This window comes from Lathamus discolor, chromosome 6 (assembly GCF_037157495.1).
Source record: "Lathamus discolor isolate bLatDis1 chromosome 6, bLatDis1.hap1, whole genome shotgun sequence".
In the NCBI taxonomy this organism is placed as follows: Eukaryota; Metazoa; Chordata; class Aves; order Psittaciformes; family Psittacidae; genus Lathamus; species Lathamus discolor.
Window position 1 is genome coordinate 59,026,834 of NC_088889.1, and position 20,220 is coordinate 59,047,053.

General features: G+C 38.1%; 1 protein-coding gene across 5 annotated transcripts in view; it reads right to left on the reverse strand.

Moving 5' to 3' along the window:
* SBF2 (SET binding factor 2) overlaps window positions 1–20,220 on the reverse strand; it is a 272,165-nt gene that overhangs the window by 198,875 nt on the left and 53,070 nt on the right. For 4 of the 5 annotated variants that reach the window (XM_065683018.1, XM_065683021.1, XM_065683020.1 and 1 more), the window contains exon 2: window positions 17,109–17,197. In XM_065683018.1, the coding sequence (XP_065539090.1) occupies window positions 17,109–17,197 (89 nt within the window). The remainder of the gene's footprint in view (window positions 1–17,108; window positions 17,198–20,220) is intronic. The other variant, XM_065683019.1, reaches the window with a different exon arrangement.

Genomic DNA, 20,220 nt, shown 5'->3' on the forward strand with positions numbered 1-20,220 from the left:
TAAAAGTATTTGCTCTACATGTACCAAACTTGCAGAAAATGTCAAGTTATAGAACCAGTAACCCTACAAACAAATAAATTATATTGGAAAAGAATCAGAAAGGCTTCTCTACACCAAGATCATGAGTAATCCATCTATTAACAGTTCTTCAACAAAAGCAAATGGATGTACTCAGTACATCTCACCTTTCAAAAAAACCCCGAAATTTTTAGTAAGAACATTGAAAAAAAAAAAAAAATAAGCCTCAAGTAAAGTAAATTGTCATTGTATACGACAACAGTTCTCTTCTGGACTAATAACCAATTTTGAAAGTGGGAATAAATGGCTATCTTTTCCCAATGGAGGCAGATTAGAAACAATATTCACAAAGATCTCTGATGGGATCCGTTCATGTGCAGTAGGGGCTCCCAGATTTTACGTTTTCTGTTTTGCTTTCTACAGACAATTTCTGAACATACCAGAAAAGTTCAACAGTGAATCGGTCAAGTTTATGGAATATCAAGTATTTGGAACAGTCACTGCTGAAGTCCTCTGTAATAGTACATGAAAAGGTCTCACAATACCAAGAAATTCCTAGCTGAGAAGAGGAAGCTAACGTGTGTAAGAAGAACAAATAATCCTTAAGGTGTATATGCAACAGCAGACTACACTGTTACCTCTCAGGAAACAACCTGAAGTGTGTTTCATTTTAACGTGTAGTAACCATGGAAGAAAAAATTCGAATACTCAAAATTATCAGGAAAAGAACTGGGAGGTGAGGTACACATACACTGCTAAGACTTGTCATTTTGGTCCCTGCTAATGAAAAAAGATAAATTTGAACTAAAAGTCACAGGCAAAACCAACAGTATGCAGAGGCCTGAAAGAGCTTCTGTGCAAGGAAAGACTGCATCAGAGAGGCTTCTCCATCTTGGAAGAAAAATGCTCTAGAACAGGAACAGAACAGACACCTACATATTTATGAATAGGATCAATAATATAACCACAGAATAATAAATTATTTCTCATGAAATATCAGAGAGCATTATATATATAAAAGGATCATGTGTCGGTATAGAACATATGGAAGTCTTTCACAAAATACAGTGAAACTGCAGAACACATTGCCATGGACTATTATGAAGGACGAAAAAATAATGGGCTTAAAAACTTTCAGGCAGAGTAATGGGGGACAAGCTCCTGAGAAACTAGCATACATGTTGGCCCAAATGTATCCTATCACTGTGGAAGCCTCTTAAGCCTGGAGTAGCATGCACCAGTGTATTCATGAAAAGAAGCAACAGTATGTCATATCATGATATCTTATGCTCTTTCCAAAACTATCCAGCACTAATTCCTGTTGGATTCTGGACAATAAGCTTGATCAACTTCTATTCTGACCTTGGGTTTCATTATTTTCATTAATGGCCTCAGAATGCCAACAGTTTTCAGCATCTTCCCATAAAACTTATGTGACCATGAAAGGTAGATCAGCTATCAATAGTATAATATTTCTAGCTGTAGCAGAAGTAAACAGATTTAAACCTATTGATATGTTACTCTGCTAACATTAATGTTTAAAACATAGCCTTCTAAATCATATATGGTTTCCACAACAGTAAAGCCGATACTTTAGGGAAGTGGAAGATAACACATAGACTAATGAGAATACAACCTTCCAAAACCATACAGTCAGCTTTTTGCCACTAGGTTGAAATTTAAACAGTAAGTTATCCTAAAGATCTCAGTAGAACACATACATCTTAGCTGCACCCTCTCCCTTACTGAGGTCTGAAATACGTAAGTTTGAAAAATTTGTTTATGCCTTTCTAGACCGAAGCTCAAGTTAGGTAGTTTGCTTTCTCCTCTCTCACTGTATCAGCACTTGCAGAGAGAACAGCTTCATCCTCTCAACACAAAAACCTGAAGAAAGGGGTAACTTGTATCAAAACAAAACACTAGATGACTCAGGACCACTACATTCTTACTTCATTCACTGCAAGACATAAAATACTGTGAAACTAAAGTTATAAAGGTATGTTCTTTTGTGTCACATTTTAAATTGGTAATCTGAAGAGACAAGAGTCATTAAGTTTACTTCTTTAACACACTTCAGAAACCATTACTAAATTCAATCCCTAATTTAATTAAGGTTTCCACTGTAGTATTGCTTTTGCAACCCACAACTAAGCTATCATCCATAATAGGTAAAATAATGTACATAGATATGCTGTTACCTAAGTCATCACAGTAAATGAATACTTTAAAAGGAAAGCTTATAAGCACTGTCATATTTAAGCCATAAGACATAAAAGGGTGTGCATATGCCGTAATAATGACACACCTTAATAATACAAGAAGTATGTCATTATTATCCCATACTACACACCCTAAAATGCTTCAGTATAGATCACATCTATGTATTTAACAAATGAAATTAGAACACTTAGAAAAGCTGCCTAATTAGCAGCTGATAATCTCAAAATGTTTCATTAAAAAACAATAAAAAAAGAAAACCACAATATAAAACATGCCACCAAGTATTCCATGTAATATAACTGAATTATACCAAATATAAGTATTTCTAACCATTCTTTTCATCATCATCAAATTACAAATATAAGCAGATAAAAAACACTTGCATTAACAAATGCACTCATGATTCCTACAAAAACGGGTTAAAACGGGACGGAGAGCCATTGAAAAGGATCTCTGTTTTATGGAATTTTGAAATATTCTCGCAATCATAATGGTGAGCCTAGAAAGACAAGGTGCAGCTAAAATCTTTAAAGAGGTTCTTAGGTTTTCTTGGAAAACTGCTTCTGCCTTTCCATTTTAACAACCCAAAAAGTGGTTTATTAAGATCAATCAACTTCAGTTACCTCTATTAAATCACAATCTGAACTCAGGGACTGAGGAGTTAAGTGGTTTTAGCTGAACTCTTCCACAACAACACTATACTACTTGCAATCTAAACCCAAAGTCAGCACAGAAATCAGACATTTGCTTAGGTTTTTCCTATTTATATCATTGTTTACCTTGGAGGTAAACTGAAACATTTTGGAAAATATATTACTGAACACTGAATACTATCTACTTAGCCTTTACCATGCAAAATACAAACAAAATCATGTTTGTGGCAGCCAGAATAAACAAAAATCAACACAAAATTCAAGGCCTTCTTCTCAAAACCAACTGAAAGGTACTTAAAATATTTATTACCTGCATATGATTCCACAAAATCCATTACTGCAATACACTTTCTCAGGCATATTCAAAGTAACTCAACTACTTACTTTCTTCAGCTGAGGCATACTATTACAAAAAACTAACATCAACAAACTTTCAAGCCTGATCAAACTTGACAAAATGATTGTTATGTAATGGATTTCCACTCATTTAACATCTCTCTGGTTATATAAATTGGGAACAAGTTTCCCAATTCATGTGAAGTTTTTACAACTGTACTACCCAAGAACAAAGAAAATTGTAGATATTCATTTATTACAGTATTCGCCAACAGTTTTCCAACTACACAGTTGGAAGTACTGCTAATCTTTCAGATGAAAGACATTCAGACATGAAATGACCAAAACACATCCCTTTAAGTAATAGTATTGATCAAAGCGAAACAAGAAACAGATCTTGAATTCTGAAATGGAAAACTCTGAAAACATGCTTATATAAGTGATTCAGCCATAACCAAAAACAGTAAGTGATTTTACAAGCAATTTTTGTTCCTCAGTGCAAATATGATAACTCACTGTGGATACAGAAAAGCCCCTCATATAGAAGTTGCTGCTGCTCAAAATTGGGTTGGGGAGGTTGAGGGGGAGAACGTACTCTCCACCCACTTTTCAAGAGGTCTTGCCAATTCCACTGTTATTTGGGAGGGGAGATCAAATTCAATATACAAGACACGAAACAGATACAAAATGGTCCAACAACAAATTTTAAAAATTGCAAATGCCAACAAGTCTCTACATGTATTTTACTGGGCCAAAATGAGGAAAATCATTGTGAAACAGGCTTTTCTGGTATGCAGTTATAGCGAATAATCATGAGGTGATGCCGAGAACTAGACAAATCTGGTATTTGAAGAATGTTAAAAACACTGAGGTCACAAATGCACATTGTAACTTTAGTACCCACTTCTTATCCCACTACTTTGATATTAAATCTAATTCAGTCTTCATTCTAAGCTTATAAGCCATGATTTCAATGAACATGTCTCTTGTCCACATGCTGTAACACGTGGAAAAGGAAACAATACAGTTAAAAATGAAGTGAGGTTGATTTTGTGTATGCCATTTACAGAAGGGGAGTATTGCTTGGTTTTAATGTACTATAACATAGACTTTCCAGTAAATTACAAAAGAAGACACACTTTCTTGAACAAAAATTGTGATTTGTATTTTTTAGAATAGAAGCATGTTTCCCTGCACTCTTACGTAAGCCTAAGATAAAGCACCAAAACCATAACTGCATTTGGCATTTTTAACACCGAAGCATATTTGCTTGAATATAGCACAGTGTAATTTAATGCAGCAATCTACATAAAGTAGTTACATAATCTGCCATTGTCCCACCAGTTTGGGACACTCACTAGAATGAATTTTGGTTGAACTGCATTTACTTAAGCAAGAGCTAAATCTTCAAGATCAGAAAACACGAAACAGGGGATGGGAACAGAAAATTAAAGCCAGTTCTTATATTAAATTCCTCACAATTTATTGCAGAATGACAATAGGAAAATTTGCAGCTCAGTAAAACAGCAGTTCCTTTTATTTGGGGGTGCAGAGTGCTATTACACATTATTTATTACATTAAAATTGCTGTATTCCTAATTTTACATATATACTGGTTGCTTTAGTTGAAGTAACTTGGCAGAGATTCAAGTCAGAATATGTATAGAATCATAGAATGCTTTTGGTTGGAAAGGACTTTAGGATCATGTAGTTCCAACACCTTTGTCATGGGCAGGGACACCTTTCACTAGACCAGCTTGCTCAAGGCCCCATCCAACCTGGCCTTGAACACTTCCAGGGATGGAGCATCCACAACTTCCTTGGGCAGCCTGTTCCAGCATCTCATCACTCGCACAGTAAATTCCTTCCTATTACACAACCTAAATTTCCCTTGTTGAAGTTTGAACCCATGACCTCTTGTGCTATCACTGCAGTCCCTGATGCAGAGTACCCCTCTGGCATCCAGAATACACTTTCAAGAACAAAGATATTTTCTACTTGAGGATAACTGAAAACCTGGCCAGTATCTGAGTGTGATCTGGTTTTCGTTATCTTCTTTTGCTGACATAAATAAAAGACGGTTTCTCGTGAAGGTTAAGGAACCATGCACTGCAAGGAAGAGATGAGCAAGTAGTTTGGGGACACCTGTATGACAAAGTCTGTATGGAAAAGTTTCTTTAGAAAACCTCATTAGTACCTTGGCTTATGCTCTTAATGTGTGGGGAGGGGTAGGAAGGGGTGTGTTTGGGAAAGGGGCGGGTTTTTTTGTTTGTTTGGGGGGGGAGGGTGGTTGGTTGGCTTTTTTTCATTGAACTCAGCCTGCATTAAAACCTGCAAGACTTGAGCTATCCAGTCAGAGAAGCTGTTGAGAGTAAGTTCCCAAAGCCATTCAAAAGAAGATTTGGGTATCACTATTTTTTTTCTTTGCCTAAATTCACTCTTCAGCTCAGATTTAATGAGTTGCAGGCTGAAAGAGAACTACAAGCTGTAAAAGGATCATCATACAAGTAACATTTACCACAGCTAAAGACTGAGCTGCCCTATCTCCAAATCCGTGAAAATTGGAGCTTCAGAGATCCGTACTAGAGGCCAGTTCAACTGCTTAATTTATTACTCCAGTGCTGATAGAGAAATGAAATTTCTTTTTAGTTTATCCTGGTATCCATTACAGCCAAGTAAAAAGCACCTGTTCAAGTGATCATTTCACAGCATGTCCTTGAAAAACATAACGACGCTGCAACTAAACATACCTGAGAGAGATCTCTGTCAGCAAAATTAAATAAAGTTGTACTACATGGGTCAGACTGCAGCATTAACACGCTCATCTTAAAAATCTGCCACTTCTAGAGGTTTGGCCTGCATCAGTGTCTTTCTGACACTGACAGAGCAATGAAGACAGAGAAAAGAGAAGGATTTGCTAGGATAAGACCAGGTAAACTGCTGACAAAATTGCTGATTCCACAATACTGGTTCCATACTCAGAATTCGTTTTAAGTTTATGACAGATCCCCATTCAGGAGAATTTCAATACAAAGATAAAAATCTTCCATCAGTGAATAGCCTTACAATACACACTTACAAAATGTATCTGTACACTTATATTTTTCTTCTTCCTCTTAATACAAATTGTGTTTTGCATATAGAAGTGTATTATTTATTTACTTTTACTTTACTATGATGAAAAGCAAGCTCCATAAAATTACTATTTGTTAACTTTTACTTAAAATAAGGAGGTTTCTTCACTAAAATTCTCATTGTCATTTACTAAACCCTTACTAAAATCAGGATATCAAAACCATACTGGAAGTTACTATAGACCATATTATTAAATAAAAATACAGGCGGAAGAGGGTCATCTAACTAGCCTAGCTCCCTTTTAAATCTCCTAACCTGCAAGTTCATTCATAAACTTTTCCTCTACCCATCTACCAATACCAGGTTTTGTGTAAAAGAAAACAATATGCTACATGCTATTAAGGAATAGACAGGAGTCAAAAAAGTCTGTACAATAAAAGCTGATAAATATGAAAGTGGCTTTGCCAATTCCATGCAATTAGTCAGAAGAGAGCATCAACACGCCATACTTAAACAATATTAAGTAGTCTGCTTTATGAACAAACTAACCCCTCAGCCTCAGCATTTATAAATTCAACTCCTTTTCATACTTAAGATAGTGACGGTGCTTGAGGCCAACATGCTGCTCTGACAAAAACTGGAAATAAGCCTCCAAGTCCCTTCCCTAGGACTCTGCATGGCACAGTCAGTCAGATACTGAAGCAGTCAGCCAGCCACTTTCTCCCCAGGCTATTGTAGGCTTGTGTTTCAGGTGTATGTTTAGAGCACACAGGCGCTCTGCCCTGTAAAGTGTCCAGAAAGGAAAACCAGGAATTATACGAATTAGATACAGCAAAACATCTATGCACCAGTTTTCTGGTATGGGTTCTAACTGGATAATATAAGGGCTGGTGCAATAAGCTGCAGCACACAATACTCAGAATTCTGAAGGGTTATGTTACTCGGGGTTTTTTAAATTTTTCTTTTTTATTCTGAATAAACACTTATACTGTATAAAGACATCACTAAAGCTTTCAAGTCTAAGTAAGGCTTTAAAATTGCTGAGATAACTTAAGCCAGCACAAGAAACCTGCATCCAACAAACAAAATTTATACAGAGTGCAAATCAACAAGTTGGTCAAATTGGGGAGGTGGGGGAATATCATGATCTCCAAACACTACTGATTAGAAATTCTTAGCATGGAAAGTATCAGCTTTAACAAAAGACAAACCATTAACAAATCTGTTCAGACAAATGTACAATAGCCTTTATTTTCCATTAGCCTGTTTTCTTGAGCTATTAGAAAACATTCCAAACTGATTTATAGTCATAGGAATCAACCTCACAGATAAATTATTTCTGGATTCCCAGAACATTCGATGACCCAGTTCAAATTTCACAATCTTGTATTCAGCCCAATAGACTGTGTTTGATTAGATGCACATTATCTGCCTTTCTGCTCCTTCACACAACTCTAGAAAGGATAGCTCTGTGACAACTGGATATATAGTTATAAATTCAATAGGCAACAGTCTTGCTTTCTGGCTCTCTCCAAAACCACACAAATTCTCAGCTCTCTGCACAAGCACACAATAAAAAAACCAAACCAAACACCACCGCTCCCCTCCCCAAAACTTCAGTAAAAAGATTACCTAAATTACAGCACTTCAAGCATAAGAAAAGTGCCTTTTTTTTTTTTACAGTAGGCTGACAAAATTTCTGTAATAATAAAGTGAAACAAAACATGGGAATTTTAAACAATATAAGTGGTTCTGTTGTACTTCAATGCCTTCCTGGATTTACATTTGTCCAAGTTTAATTTTTTCTCTTCATCTCTGGTAGTTACAGGAACCTGATTCAGTGACATAAAGAACTCTTAAAAGTAAGTTTGCTGCAGTGAACAAGGACAAACACCTGACAAAATCTCATCTCTCATGGAAATCCACACAGATTTCTTCATTCATCACCATTCTGATGTCTCAGTTTGGTATCTTCCCAATGAGTTACTACCATCTCCCTCTGCAGAGAAACAAACAAGCACACAGATGGAGAGCTTTTCAGATAAATAAATCTAAAAAGAACTTCAGGAGAATATCCAAGCTACTCCCCTTTTCATGCCTTACCGTTAGCCTCACACAAGTCATTTGTCATAGCTGTCTTAACATTAAAAACACATAACACTGTGCAAAAATTTTATTTTAAGCAGTGTGCGCTCCATCTATCTAAATGTTTCTTACTGTTTAGACTAAATCTATTTTGCTATAGAATCCATTCACCATTACTCTCTTTACTCTCAAAGGACAAGGAGAACCGTTTATTCCTTTTATTTATCTAAAGTATTCTCATGTCTAACCTCTGGCCATCTCAGGATAGTGTCTACCTTTATGCAAAAGCTAAACTTCATAGCTCAAGATGCACAACACTCGGTTGCCACGACACAGGACAGAGACATGCTTACACCTGTATACTACTGATTTAGACAAGGACAGCCCACTGCACATGGCACAACTGGAAAACAGTAGCTTTGTATGATAAGAGATCTGGATGTTATAGTGCACTTAAATACATCTCTCTTCCTTTATGTGTATTCGGGACAATATCGAAACAGTGCTGTAAACTCAGAAGGTACAGCACTTACAGTATTTTAACTGGCTTATAAGCATACACTGCTCTGTGTCTTTCAGGACAAATTTCTCTTCTGTTGCTTGCATTCCAAACTTAGACCATATGTCTTCATGTAGAATTATGCTGAAATAATTTTCAATTATTAGTAGCCCAAAGTGGAATAAGTCATTTGAAGAACCTATTCTGATGTTAAGAACATATTCAGCTATTCAAAACCACACAGCACTTTAAGGTCATATGTTGCATTCATCTAAGTTAACTTCCAAGTACAAACAAACATTTTTGGAAAAGGACAAAGCACATCCATAACCAGGCTATTCTATAAAGTGTTCAAGGAAAATAAAGCTGAAAAGAATTTAAAAAGAAAAATTTGCCCAGAAATTATCCTCTCAAAAAATTAAATATAATAAGATACCTACTCTTTAGTTTTGGTTTCTGGAGATACACCCCATTTTCATATTGAGTGAATTATACATTGCCTTCCCTTTTTATTCCAGACTATTTCTTAGTTCCTCTAAATAAGCATGAAAAATATTCACAAATGTTTATGTGTTCACACTGAGCACATACAGGTAATAGGATAAACTGAAAAGGACAAAATTCTTAGTGAAACATACTAGCTACAAACCCATTTATTCCAAAGGTATTATACACACTAGCCTTGTACCCTATGATACTGAAGAGCAAAGAATGCTTCATACCCCTGCAGACTCTCAAATCTCAGAGAAGCATAGGGGGAGACAAAAAACACCACACGTGTGTTAAGAATCCTAGACTGGCTGGACGCAGGCAGACAGGGCTGTTAAGGGCAAGAAGAAAATAGGTCATTCTCAAATATCCAACAAGAGAGGGATCTCAAAGAGTAAGAATGATGATGCTGATAGATTTCCATCACTATAACACTATTTAAATGAAAAACAATCATATTTGCATCACGACATTCAGTGAGTATCTCCACTATCTCCACCCTTACATATACACTTTTTCTTTTTTAAAGGAACATCAAAAAATATTTAATAATCAATATTTCAGGACCTTCAGGAAAAAACAGGTTCTCCAGGAGACCTCTCACAGGTGAGTCTATTAGTTGAGCATACCTGATACTGAAGATGCCAAAATACTCCTGGAGATTGCTAATGTTGCAACACGACTTAACCGTAAGTCTCAATCTCCTCTGCCTGACCATTATGCAAAAGCCCCATAAGCAGAAACTCATAGAAATGCCCATGTTGCAGTCTTTCCTCTAATTTTTAAAGAGGATGAAAAAAAAAAAAACCCAACTTATGGACAGTTATGCAGATACTCATGCAGATACTGAATCACACACAAAGCATAAGTGGAAAAGATCATCTTTTGCAGCAAAGTGTTATTTAAGGGGATGAAAGATACCAAGAATAAAGAAAACCAACCCAAATAATGCTATAATTCTACAAATAACCTGCATTTCTTACGAAAGCTTTTTAAAATGCTTTTCTCCTCCAGCAGATTTTAAAAGAATTTAACTTAAAATATGAGGGGGAAGGAACAGAAGGGGCAGGAACACCTTATTAGTTTTAAAAAAGGTTACACTTCAATGCACTCTATTTTGAATAATCTCCATGGAAAGAAGTTGAAGCTCCAAAAGGTGCCACTTCAATATTTCACCGTTTTTACTAAAAATGTTGACTGTATTATAAGTTGTTCCAGTTTTCCCCAGTTGTAAACAAAACAAACAAACAAAATGCATAAAACATTAATTGCACCCTTTCACAGTATTTAGGCAAGTAAGACCAAGTTTTGCCACACGAGGACTACTTGCAAGTCCTTAGATTTCAATATCAAATTATTTTACCCCACTAGTCTACAAAATCCAGCAGCTAAAATCCACTCAGTACATACCATGGGATTCTAAAACCAGAATGCAAGTATTTTACAGCACAGCAGAAACATTACTGTAAAAACATACTACATTTATGGTGCTCTAAGATTTCCACTGGAGGCTAATATAGACAACTTAAAGGAATATAAACTGTGTTCATAAGAACTCCAATAAAAAAAAGTTAGCCATATTTTTGCTATCATCTGTTTTCCACTAACTGCTGAAACCACCTGTACTGCAACAAAATGAGAATGAAAGAACAATCTTTCACTGAGTTCTGTAATGCAATTGTTCATTAAATAATTACATATTTAATGATTCTTGAGAGAGATTCTTCAGGGGAAGGGAGGAAAAACAACAACCCAAACACAAAACCAAAATCTCTGCAGCTAACCATGTGCACTTCAAAAGTTAAATGAATGCTCTAGAGAATCCTTTATTCAGGTCCTTAAAAGCATTAATGTTGCAGAAAAATTGGCTTACAGATCAGCTAGCTAAGACTGAGGCATTTAAAGATTAACTCTCTTAAAACTTTAATCACTTCAAGCCGTAACTGGCTAAGCTGCAACCCAGTTTGTCTCTTAAGTCTGATTTAAAATAACAAGTAAAACATTCAAACACCAGATTCGTTCCCTAGAAAAGCTGATTCACACCAAAGTGGTAAAACAGGTAATAACACCAAATAAATAACACTAATAAATAAACAACACTAATAAACAGGTACTAACACTAAATAACACTAAATGATTAGCACTTGAATTTTGAAAGTATTATTTTGACAGCATGCATAATGATTTTGAGATCCTGTACTGGGAATCTCCAAAAATTTAGGAGTTCACTACTTAAAAATCTGGCTTACTGTAAAATGTCTTCAGTTGAGTGACAAAAATTCTGGTTTTCAATGCAAACCTAAAGACATTTGTTGGGGGGGGGGGGGGGGTGTGGGGTGTGATAGCTTTCTCAGCCCAACTGTGAAGCTCCATCAGCAGTGTACATTCACTTAAGATCGCAGAGGTATACCTGTCACTTATAAGTTATGTTTGTTATCACGAAGTGGACAGTTCTGGACAGGACTACAAAGTTTGTTTTTGTCCAAAGACTGAGCTCTACTAGGTCAGTCAAAATACAGATATACTTTGAAAATACGTAAACACCGCTCATTAACCTCATCTGATTTCTTTTCATCTCTCAGGTTAGTTAGAATTTAAGAGTTGAAGCCAGTATTTCATAAAAGGCATATTTTATGTTTATTTAAGAGTTTAGATCTGAAGCAGCCCCAAAGGTGCAAAAATGCTAAGGTCTACACCAAATATAAGGTTCTACAGAAAGAAGTAAAATGCTCATTCCAGCAACAACCAACTCCTCCTCCTCTAGAAGGAAGCAAACATCCTACCAGATCTCTACTGGACACATCCAGCCTCTCTTCAGAAGCCTTTCCTCTTAGCATCGTAACTCATGCAAGCTTGTATTAAATAACAGTTTTTACAATTTACAATTGCATTTTATAATTAAAGTAATTACCTGGATAGTTGATTAGCTCATCTAGAATTTATGTTCATATGTATACTTGCACACACTTGAAATGAAAATTAGTAATTCATGGCACTACTACTACCACCACTACCTGCCACAGTGAGTACAAGGGAAGAAAATTTCCCACTAACTGCACAAACACACTATATCTAGTATAAACTCAAGACAATGTATCTTTTTCTAGGTATGACTTTCATTGGCCTAATTAGCATAAACCTCCCAACACTGAGTAATGCGGATGACACTTAGTTTAGCTAATTTAGCCGTGGGACAAAAATTACTATATAGTGTAACATTACATACCAAAGCTTCCTCCTTTGATGTATGACTAATTATGATGTCTAGAAAGGTATACAGCAGAATTAAAACTGGATTATAAACTAGAAGAATATGCAGATACATAAGGCTAACTCATTCAGCCAGCAAAGTCTCTCAAGCATTCTTTCTACACAGCAAGAACAAGAAGTTTGAGTATCCTCATTTTAAACTGCTCTGTATGTCTCAGCTGATTTCAGAGAGCTATTTTTAAACTTAAGAAGTATCTTGTAAAGCTGGAATAATTTCTTTGAAACAGTCAGACTATGGACAAGGACACCTAAACATGTTCATTTAAAGTATGATGGGGGGCAACTATGAGTTTGGTCTCTAACTGCACTCAACTACTTACCTGCTTTTCTGAGCCAAAGATTAACTTTAAGAATGGGTAAATCACTCTCTACTTCTCAGAGTCAGCTTACTTCCAGGAAAGCTGAGGATAGCCACTTTGACTTGTATTTCACAATAAACTGCAGATGGACTGCTATTTGTAAGTTGAAGATGCTCAGATTCAAAGCTGAAATTATTAAAAATGTTTCCTACATTCCTCTTGAATAGCCCACAAAAGTTTCTAGCAAACTGAAGAGCATCTTGCTGCTTTTGAAGTAACATGAGTATGTATGATATATAATATTAACAAATATCATACCTTACTCTCAGTTATATGATACAATTCAACGAATGGCGTAAAAAATAAAAGAAAAATTATTAGGGCCTTCAGTACCTACTGTAATTAACCATAATCCACTACAAAAAAATTCAGGTGTGTTTCACAGCAATTTGTAGGTGGCTCACTTAGCAAAGTTTCTGTATTCAGTTATAAACAGAACAAAGCTGTGAAGCCATTAAAAAAAAAAAAATGGCAAATGCAAGGAGTGCAAGACTAAGAAAAATCTATTTTGGTCATTTGATGGGAGGCAGGCAAGTAGATGCTCTAAGAAGATACACTGACCGAGACCTACTCGTACTATCTTTCCATCAACAGAAACACACGGTGTTGATCAATTACCACTGACGACCAGAAGACATGCAATTTATTTACTGAGAAATTAGAATACTTCCATAACATTTCATAAACTATATTCCTGCTGAATTTTGGACAATGTATTTATTCCATAACTTATGTTTGTTAAACAAGACCAGAGCATAGCTAACATGCTACACACATCAAAATAGAAACAATTTAATAGATTAAGCCTTCAATACAGAATATATATACACCAAATGTAACACTCTCAGTCAAGTTCAAACTGCAATTACACTTTATAATGACTGAATTTTCTATATATTTGTGTCAAGTTAACAAAACCACAAACATTATCAAGGCTAAAACTAAAAGTTAAAATTGGGTCATTATCTTTCCTGGATAAGATGTTCCCAAAATTATTGTCTTTCACTCAGCCAGGGCAAGGTCCATTAGGCACAGTTTTTGCCATGATAGCCCATTTTTCAAAACTGGGCTTAACAAAATGAAACACATTATTTACAGTGGTTTTATTATTTAATTAGAGATTACCTGCACAGTTCCACCCTGTACATTATCATAACTTACGTCTCATAAAGTTGATCATACAAATTCAAGCCCAAAGAGGTAGGGGGCACGCAAGGTTCAGGAAAGAGAAAAGCCCTCCACAAAAGTCTGAGAGGATTTTGTCTATTAGTTTTCGGCTGGAGCTTGGGCTAATGGCATCTGTATAAGCTATGGAAATCACAAGGGGTCCAAACAGGCCCCTAAACTTTTCCATCTTAAAGGCTTGAGGGGTGGGCCTAGGTATTTTCCACTATTTCCCACCACCACCACCACCCTTGTTTCATAAGATGCCATTAACAATATGAATGGGAAACACTATTAGATCATATCACCTATTAGATGCCAAGACAAATTATCTCATTAAACCTATATGATTTGGCACTAAAAAAGGTGGAGGGGGCCTAAGAGGCGCTATCTTCACTGATAATCAGCTGAAGATCTCAATGATTCATGGCAGAAGAACTAACTTTGAGAGAAGACAAGACTCAAAAAAATCTTCCTTCAATCCTATTGCTAGGCATGAAAAGCTTTGGCCTTTTTTTCCTTCAAGAAAACATAGTGGGGAGAGATTAAACTTGTTTCTCACATACAAACCATGGGCTTTTTTCCACTTCAGAGAAATAAAAATCCTTCACTCAAAGGAGAGGAATTACACTTAAAGAGGATGTTAACTTGAACTACTCACAGAACTAAGTTCTATTCATAACTATGTCTACCTTCAGTCTCACATAACTTTGTCAGCCACACTATTTTTACTTTCTTTGTCCTTTTTTTCCCCTCAAGGTTTGCCTGCTACCCTCCCCTCTTAATGATACTAAAGCTGCCCTTAAGATGACAAACAGAAAACGGTAACACGGGTTTTATTCTTTCCTTTCCAAGAATTAGTCTTGATTCATTTTACACTTATACAAAACCTTGGGGGAAAAAAAAATACCCATCCTGACAAAATCTGATTTTTATAAGTGATTTACTATAATATAAGTACTGTAAGTACTTGATATTTGCAATATTAAAGTTTTATTACCACATTTGGAAAGCAGATCAAAATTTCACTTATTTTGCCAACTGGCTGAATAGATGTCCTTAACTTTTAAGTCATCAGATTTCATTTAACTTGGAAACTCCAAAGTCCTAATGCCTTTGCCTGACAAGTCATTTGAGAACTGATACAGAAAAGGTTTGTTAAATGAAGAAATCTTCCTTTAAACAGGTATTTCTTGTAGTGCCAACATCCAATTAAACATCAATGAGAAATAACATTTGAGTACAGATGTATCACTTAGGACACTTCACTGATTTAAGAGAAGCTGTGCTCATTTATTTCATTACAACACTGGAATTCAGATGCATTATTTTCTTCAAACTAGGTAAGACTTGTATGAGAAAATAAATTTTAGTATGATTCAAATTCTTGCAGCTGTTTAAGGCAAGATCAAACCACCTAGTTCAACCCCAAGAGAGAGGTTAAAAAAAAACCACCCCTAAGCCTTGTCATCAAAGTTTACTTCTCTTCTAATGAACTACAACTGTGTGTGCTATATAAAAAAAGCCACTTATCTGAACTTGGTCAGCAACCATCAGGCACATGCTGGCTAGGCATATATTAAGTAGAGAACAACCAGCTAGAGCAGAAAGCAGTTGCTATACAGAGCGGTATAATGTTGTAACAGTAGTAGAAACACTTCAGAGAAAGCAGGAGCTTCCATTGTTTCAGAACAGCACCACATTGCCAAATGTAGTATTATGCAAGTGTACCACAAGCACTGCAACTATCCATCACGTGTATCCAAAATAATGCTTACACCAGTAATTAATGTATGACATCCCCCCAAAACATAAGGCTTACGCTTGACTATGAAGAAATGAAAACCACACTGTTGAAGAAAACGAGCAACCAGTCGCATACACCAGCACACAGTGAATAGCATAAACCTTTGCTACACCAGAGAGCAAGCAGTAAACACCAAGATCCCCTCCCCTCTCTTTCACTGGAGAAGACAACACATGGCCAATGGTATGTTATGACTCAGCAAGTGAGCTGAACAGTGGCTAAAAGGTATCATACTGGTAAAATCCTGCTATGTTTGCTGTATATGTGTGATAAATTCAGTGAAGAGTCAGTGTCTTTGTCCTCTGCAGCTGATTTTGTCCCGCAGTACAAAGACTTCTATTGCAACATTTCCTACAGGCCATCTCCTTCTCCAGCGCATCCTGTCACAGAGGTTCCTAAGTTCACAGCAGTAAGAATTTCACTCTGACTTCTCAGAAACATGATTTGCAGAGTATGACCACAGCATTTAATTTCTCTACAGGATTTTTAGACCCATATGTTTAATAAATCAGTGATTCAGATGTCTGAGATATACCTTTTAATTACCCAATGTGAGTATGAATCCCCATATGACATCAAGGAAGGGAAAGAAGTGGCTTTTAGTGAATTTTCAGAGAGGGCATTTAAAATAGATCACTGTACACTGGCCTTGTTCAGTTTACTGGTTTTGTAAGCATCTATCATGCCATCTGTCAAGGTCAGAATACTGGGTAGAGACTGACCATTTTAATCAAGCCAGTTTACTGGGATATCCTTTTTAATTCTCTTTAACATACACATTTGTATTTATTTGAACATGATAATAAAAAGTCATCTGCCATCTGAAGGATGCTTATAAGAACAGTCAATGATAAACCTACTGACACAAATAACATTTACTTTAAATACACTGTTTCTAAATTCGCAGCACTTTTTCTGTACTCTAGGAATATCTACTTAGTGGTACAGACTAGAATAAGTTATCTTCTGTTAGCCAAAATTATTATTCTTAAAGCTATTACCTATCCCCTCTACTCAACTTCTATCCATTCCCTGTCGGGTCAGATAATACAGGTAATTGCATGAAGGGAGATGTATCTTCCAACTGTATGTGAAAAAAATTCTAGAAGTTATAAAATGTAATGCAAACTTACCAACTCTATTCCCTGTGGAAAAGGAGTATCTTCCCAGTCCTTCTGAGGAAATCTTTGTATTATTTTTCCCAAGCCTTCTGTTGGTCCTGCTGAAAGATAAAATTTAATTACTTAAAGTCATCCTGGTGGAATTTAAATTGCCATAAATTTGAGATTATTTTCAGAATATACCCAGTGTTAGGAAATGTTTCACAACAAGAGGCAGAACAGGCTCCTCAAATGTATCTTGTAAGTCATATAATAAATACAATCTTAATATTCTCCAGTAGTGACACAAGGAGTCACTGTATGGAATGAAGCTGCAAGCTGCATCCAGCCTATGTTCATCATGCATGTTTTCAAAGTGACAGATGATTACTGGTAATTCTAGTCTCCTTCCACAAACAGTAGAAAAATTAAAAACTAATATAATGGATAATGTGATATTAAAACAGAAATCTAGCATTTGTCAACAAGTGGTCTTCAAAGAAGTCTATAGATTAAAAATCCATATGATTGATCCAGGACACCTAGCTCCCTGCCAGTATTTCTAGCTCGTTCCTTGGACAAGTCAGCACAGATTTTCTACACAGAAAGACAGAGAGAAAAAACTACACAACTGACATTTTATTTTTTCTATACTCTCTCCTTTTTCTTAAAGCTACAGCGGCGGGAGATTCAAACCGGGCATCACCAACCGTTGCCAGTCAATTGCTGAGGTGAGCAGCTCGAGAGAGGACGCCTTTAACACCAGAGCTGGGGAGAGATCAGCCTCCAGGAGCCTCAACTCAGAGCGGCCAGAGCTACCGAGGGAGCTTCAAGTCCTTGACAGGATCTGCCCAGGAGCCGGCAGCCTCAGGGAGCGCGAGCAACCAGGAGCGAGGCGAACAGAATGGGCAAACAGAGCGGGTCGAGGCAGTTCGCGCAGGCAGGTGAGCGGGCAGGTGAGCACCCATCATATGGCCAGGGCCCGCTCTGGGGGCTCTGCGCTGGCTGCCCCGGCGGTGCCCAGAGTAGGCACCCCGACAGAGCCGATGAGAGGGGAGGCTGCAGAGCAGAGGTCGGAGTGTAGAGGGTGCCTGCACCGGTCTGGTGAGGGAAAGGAGCACGACGGGCAGGGCTGCGCTCGGTGCTCCCTGGCGGAGGTCCTCCTGCAGCAGGTGGCTGAGCTGCGGAATGCTATTAGTGGGCTTCAAGATGTCAGGGTAGCAGAGAGGAACCCGGGAAGTTGGGAATTAGTGACAAATAACAAAAGAAGGAAGAAAAGGACAATTAAAGGCAAGGGGCTTCCTCCTAAATCTGTTGTGCCCACACAGAACTGCTTTGCTGTCCTGCAGGAGACTAACGAGGAAACGCACTTGCACCACAAACAGCCGGATTATGCACAGGTAAAGATCTCTACTGGCGCTACAAAGAAAAAGCGGCGGGTTGTAGTAATAGGGGACTCTACTTTGAAAGGGACGGAAGCACTCGTCTGTCGGCCTGACCCCGTCTCGAAGGTGTGCTGCCCACCAGGGGCACAGATCAGGGATGTTACAGAGAGGCTGCCTGCTCTATTAAGTTCCACAGACTATTACCCGCTCCTGGTGATCCATGTGGGTGCTAGGGATATAGATAGCAGTAGACTGGGGACCATAAGGAAAGACTACAGAGCCCTGGGAGAGGTGGTTAGGGGCTCTGGAGCTCAGATAGTCTTTTCGTCAATTCTCCAGGACACAGGGGAGGACCTAAAAAAAGCTAGGAGGATTGGCCAGGTCAATAAATGGTTAAAAGGGTGGTGTCACAGTCAGGGGTTTGGGTGTCTTGAACACGGGACTGAAGTTAGTAGGCCAGATCTACTGGGGGCTGGTGGAGCTGCTCTGGTAAAGAAGGGGAAGAACAGTTTTGGTAGGAGGCTTGCCAGGCTTGTCAAGGAGGCTTTAAACTAGATGTGTTGGGGGAGGGGGGCATCATTCCGTCCCAACACACCCAGTCAGTTGCCAGCACCTATAATGAATGCTCGGAACAATGTACATACATTCTGGCTGCTCCAGCCAACGAGCCAGCTTCAATTGGAGCTCGCTCAGATGCCTCTATACAAACTCCCATGGCATGGGGAGCAGACAAGAGGAATTAGAGATGTGTACACATCTACGGGGGTATGATATAATAGGCATCACAGAAACATGGTGGGATGGCTCCTATGACTGGAGTGTTGGAATGGAAGGTTACAGGCTCTTTAGAAAAGACAGGCCTGGCAGGCGGGGAGGGGGAGTTGCCCTTTCTGTTAGGGATAGGCTGGAGAGTATGGAACTCTGTCTGGGGGCAGGTGAGCAGTTTACAGAGAGTTTGTGGGTCAGGGTTAAAGGGAGAACAGCTATGGGGGACATTACTATGGGGGTCTGTTACAGACTGCCTGACCAAGAAGAACCTGTGGATGAAGCACTCTACAGACAGATAGGAACAGCCTCACGCTCGCAGGCCCTTGTTCTCATGGGGGATTTCAACCACCCTGACATCTGTTGGAACGATGGCACTGCACAGCACAAGCAATCCAGGAGGTTCCTCGATTGTGTGGAAGACAACTTCCTTCTGCAAGTAACAGAGGAGCCGACAAGGAGAGGTGCCATGCTTGACCTTGTGCTCACCAACAGGGAAGGGCTTGTTGAGAATGTGGTACTCCAGGGCAGCCTTGGTTGCAGCGATCACGAGATGGTCGAATTTGAGATTCCCAGGACAATGAGAAGAGCGTGCAGCAAGCTCACTGCCCTGGACTTCAGGAGAGCAGACTTTGGCTTCTTCAGGAGCCTGCTTAGTAAGGTTCCATGGGATATAGCTCTAGAGGACAGGGGGGCCCAAGACTCTTGGTTGATCACCTGCTACAAGCTCAGGAGTGCTGCATCCCAACTAGAAGGAAGTGAGGCAGAAGGGCCAGGAGACCTCCTTGGATGGATAAGGAGCTGCTGAGGAAAATTCAAAGGAAAAAAGAGGCTTATAAAAAATGGAAGCAAGGACAGGCGGCCTGGGTAGAGTACAGGGATGTTGTCTGGGAAGCTAGGGACCAGGTTAGGAAAACTAAGGCCCAGTTAGAATTAAACCTAGCCAGGGATGTTAAGGATAACAGGAAGGCATTCTACAAGTACGTGGCAAACAA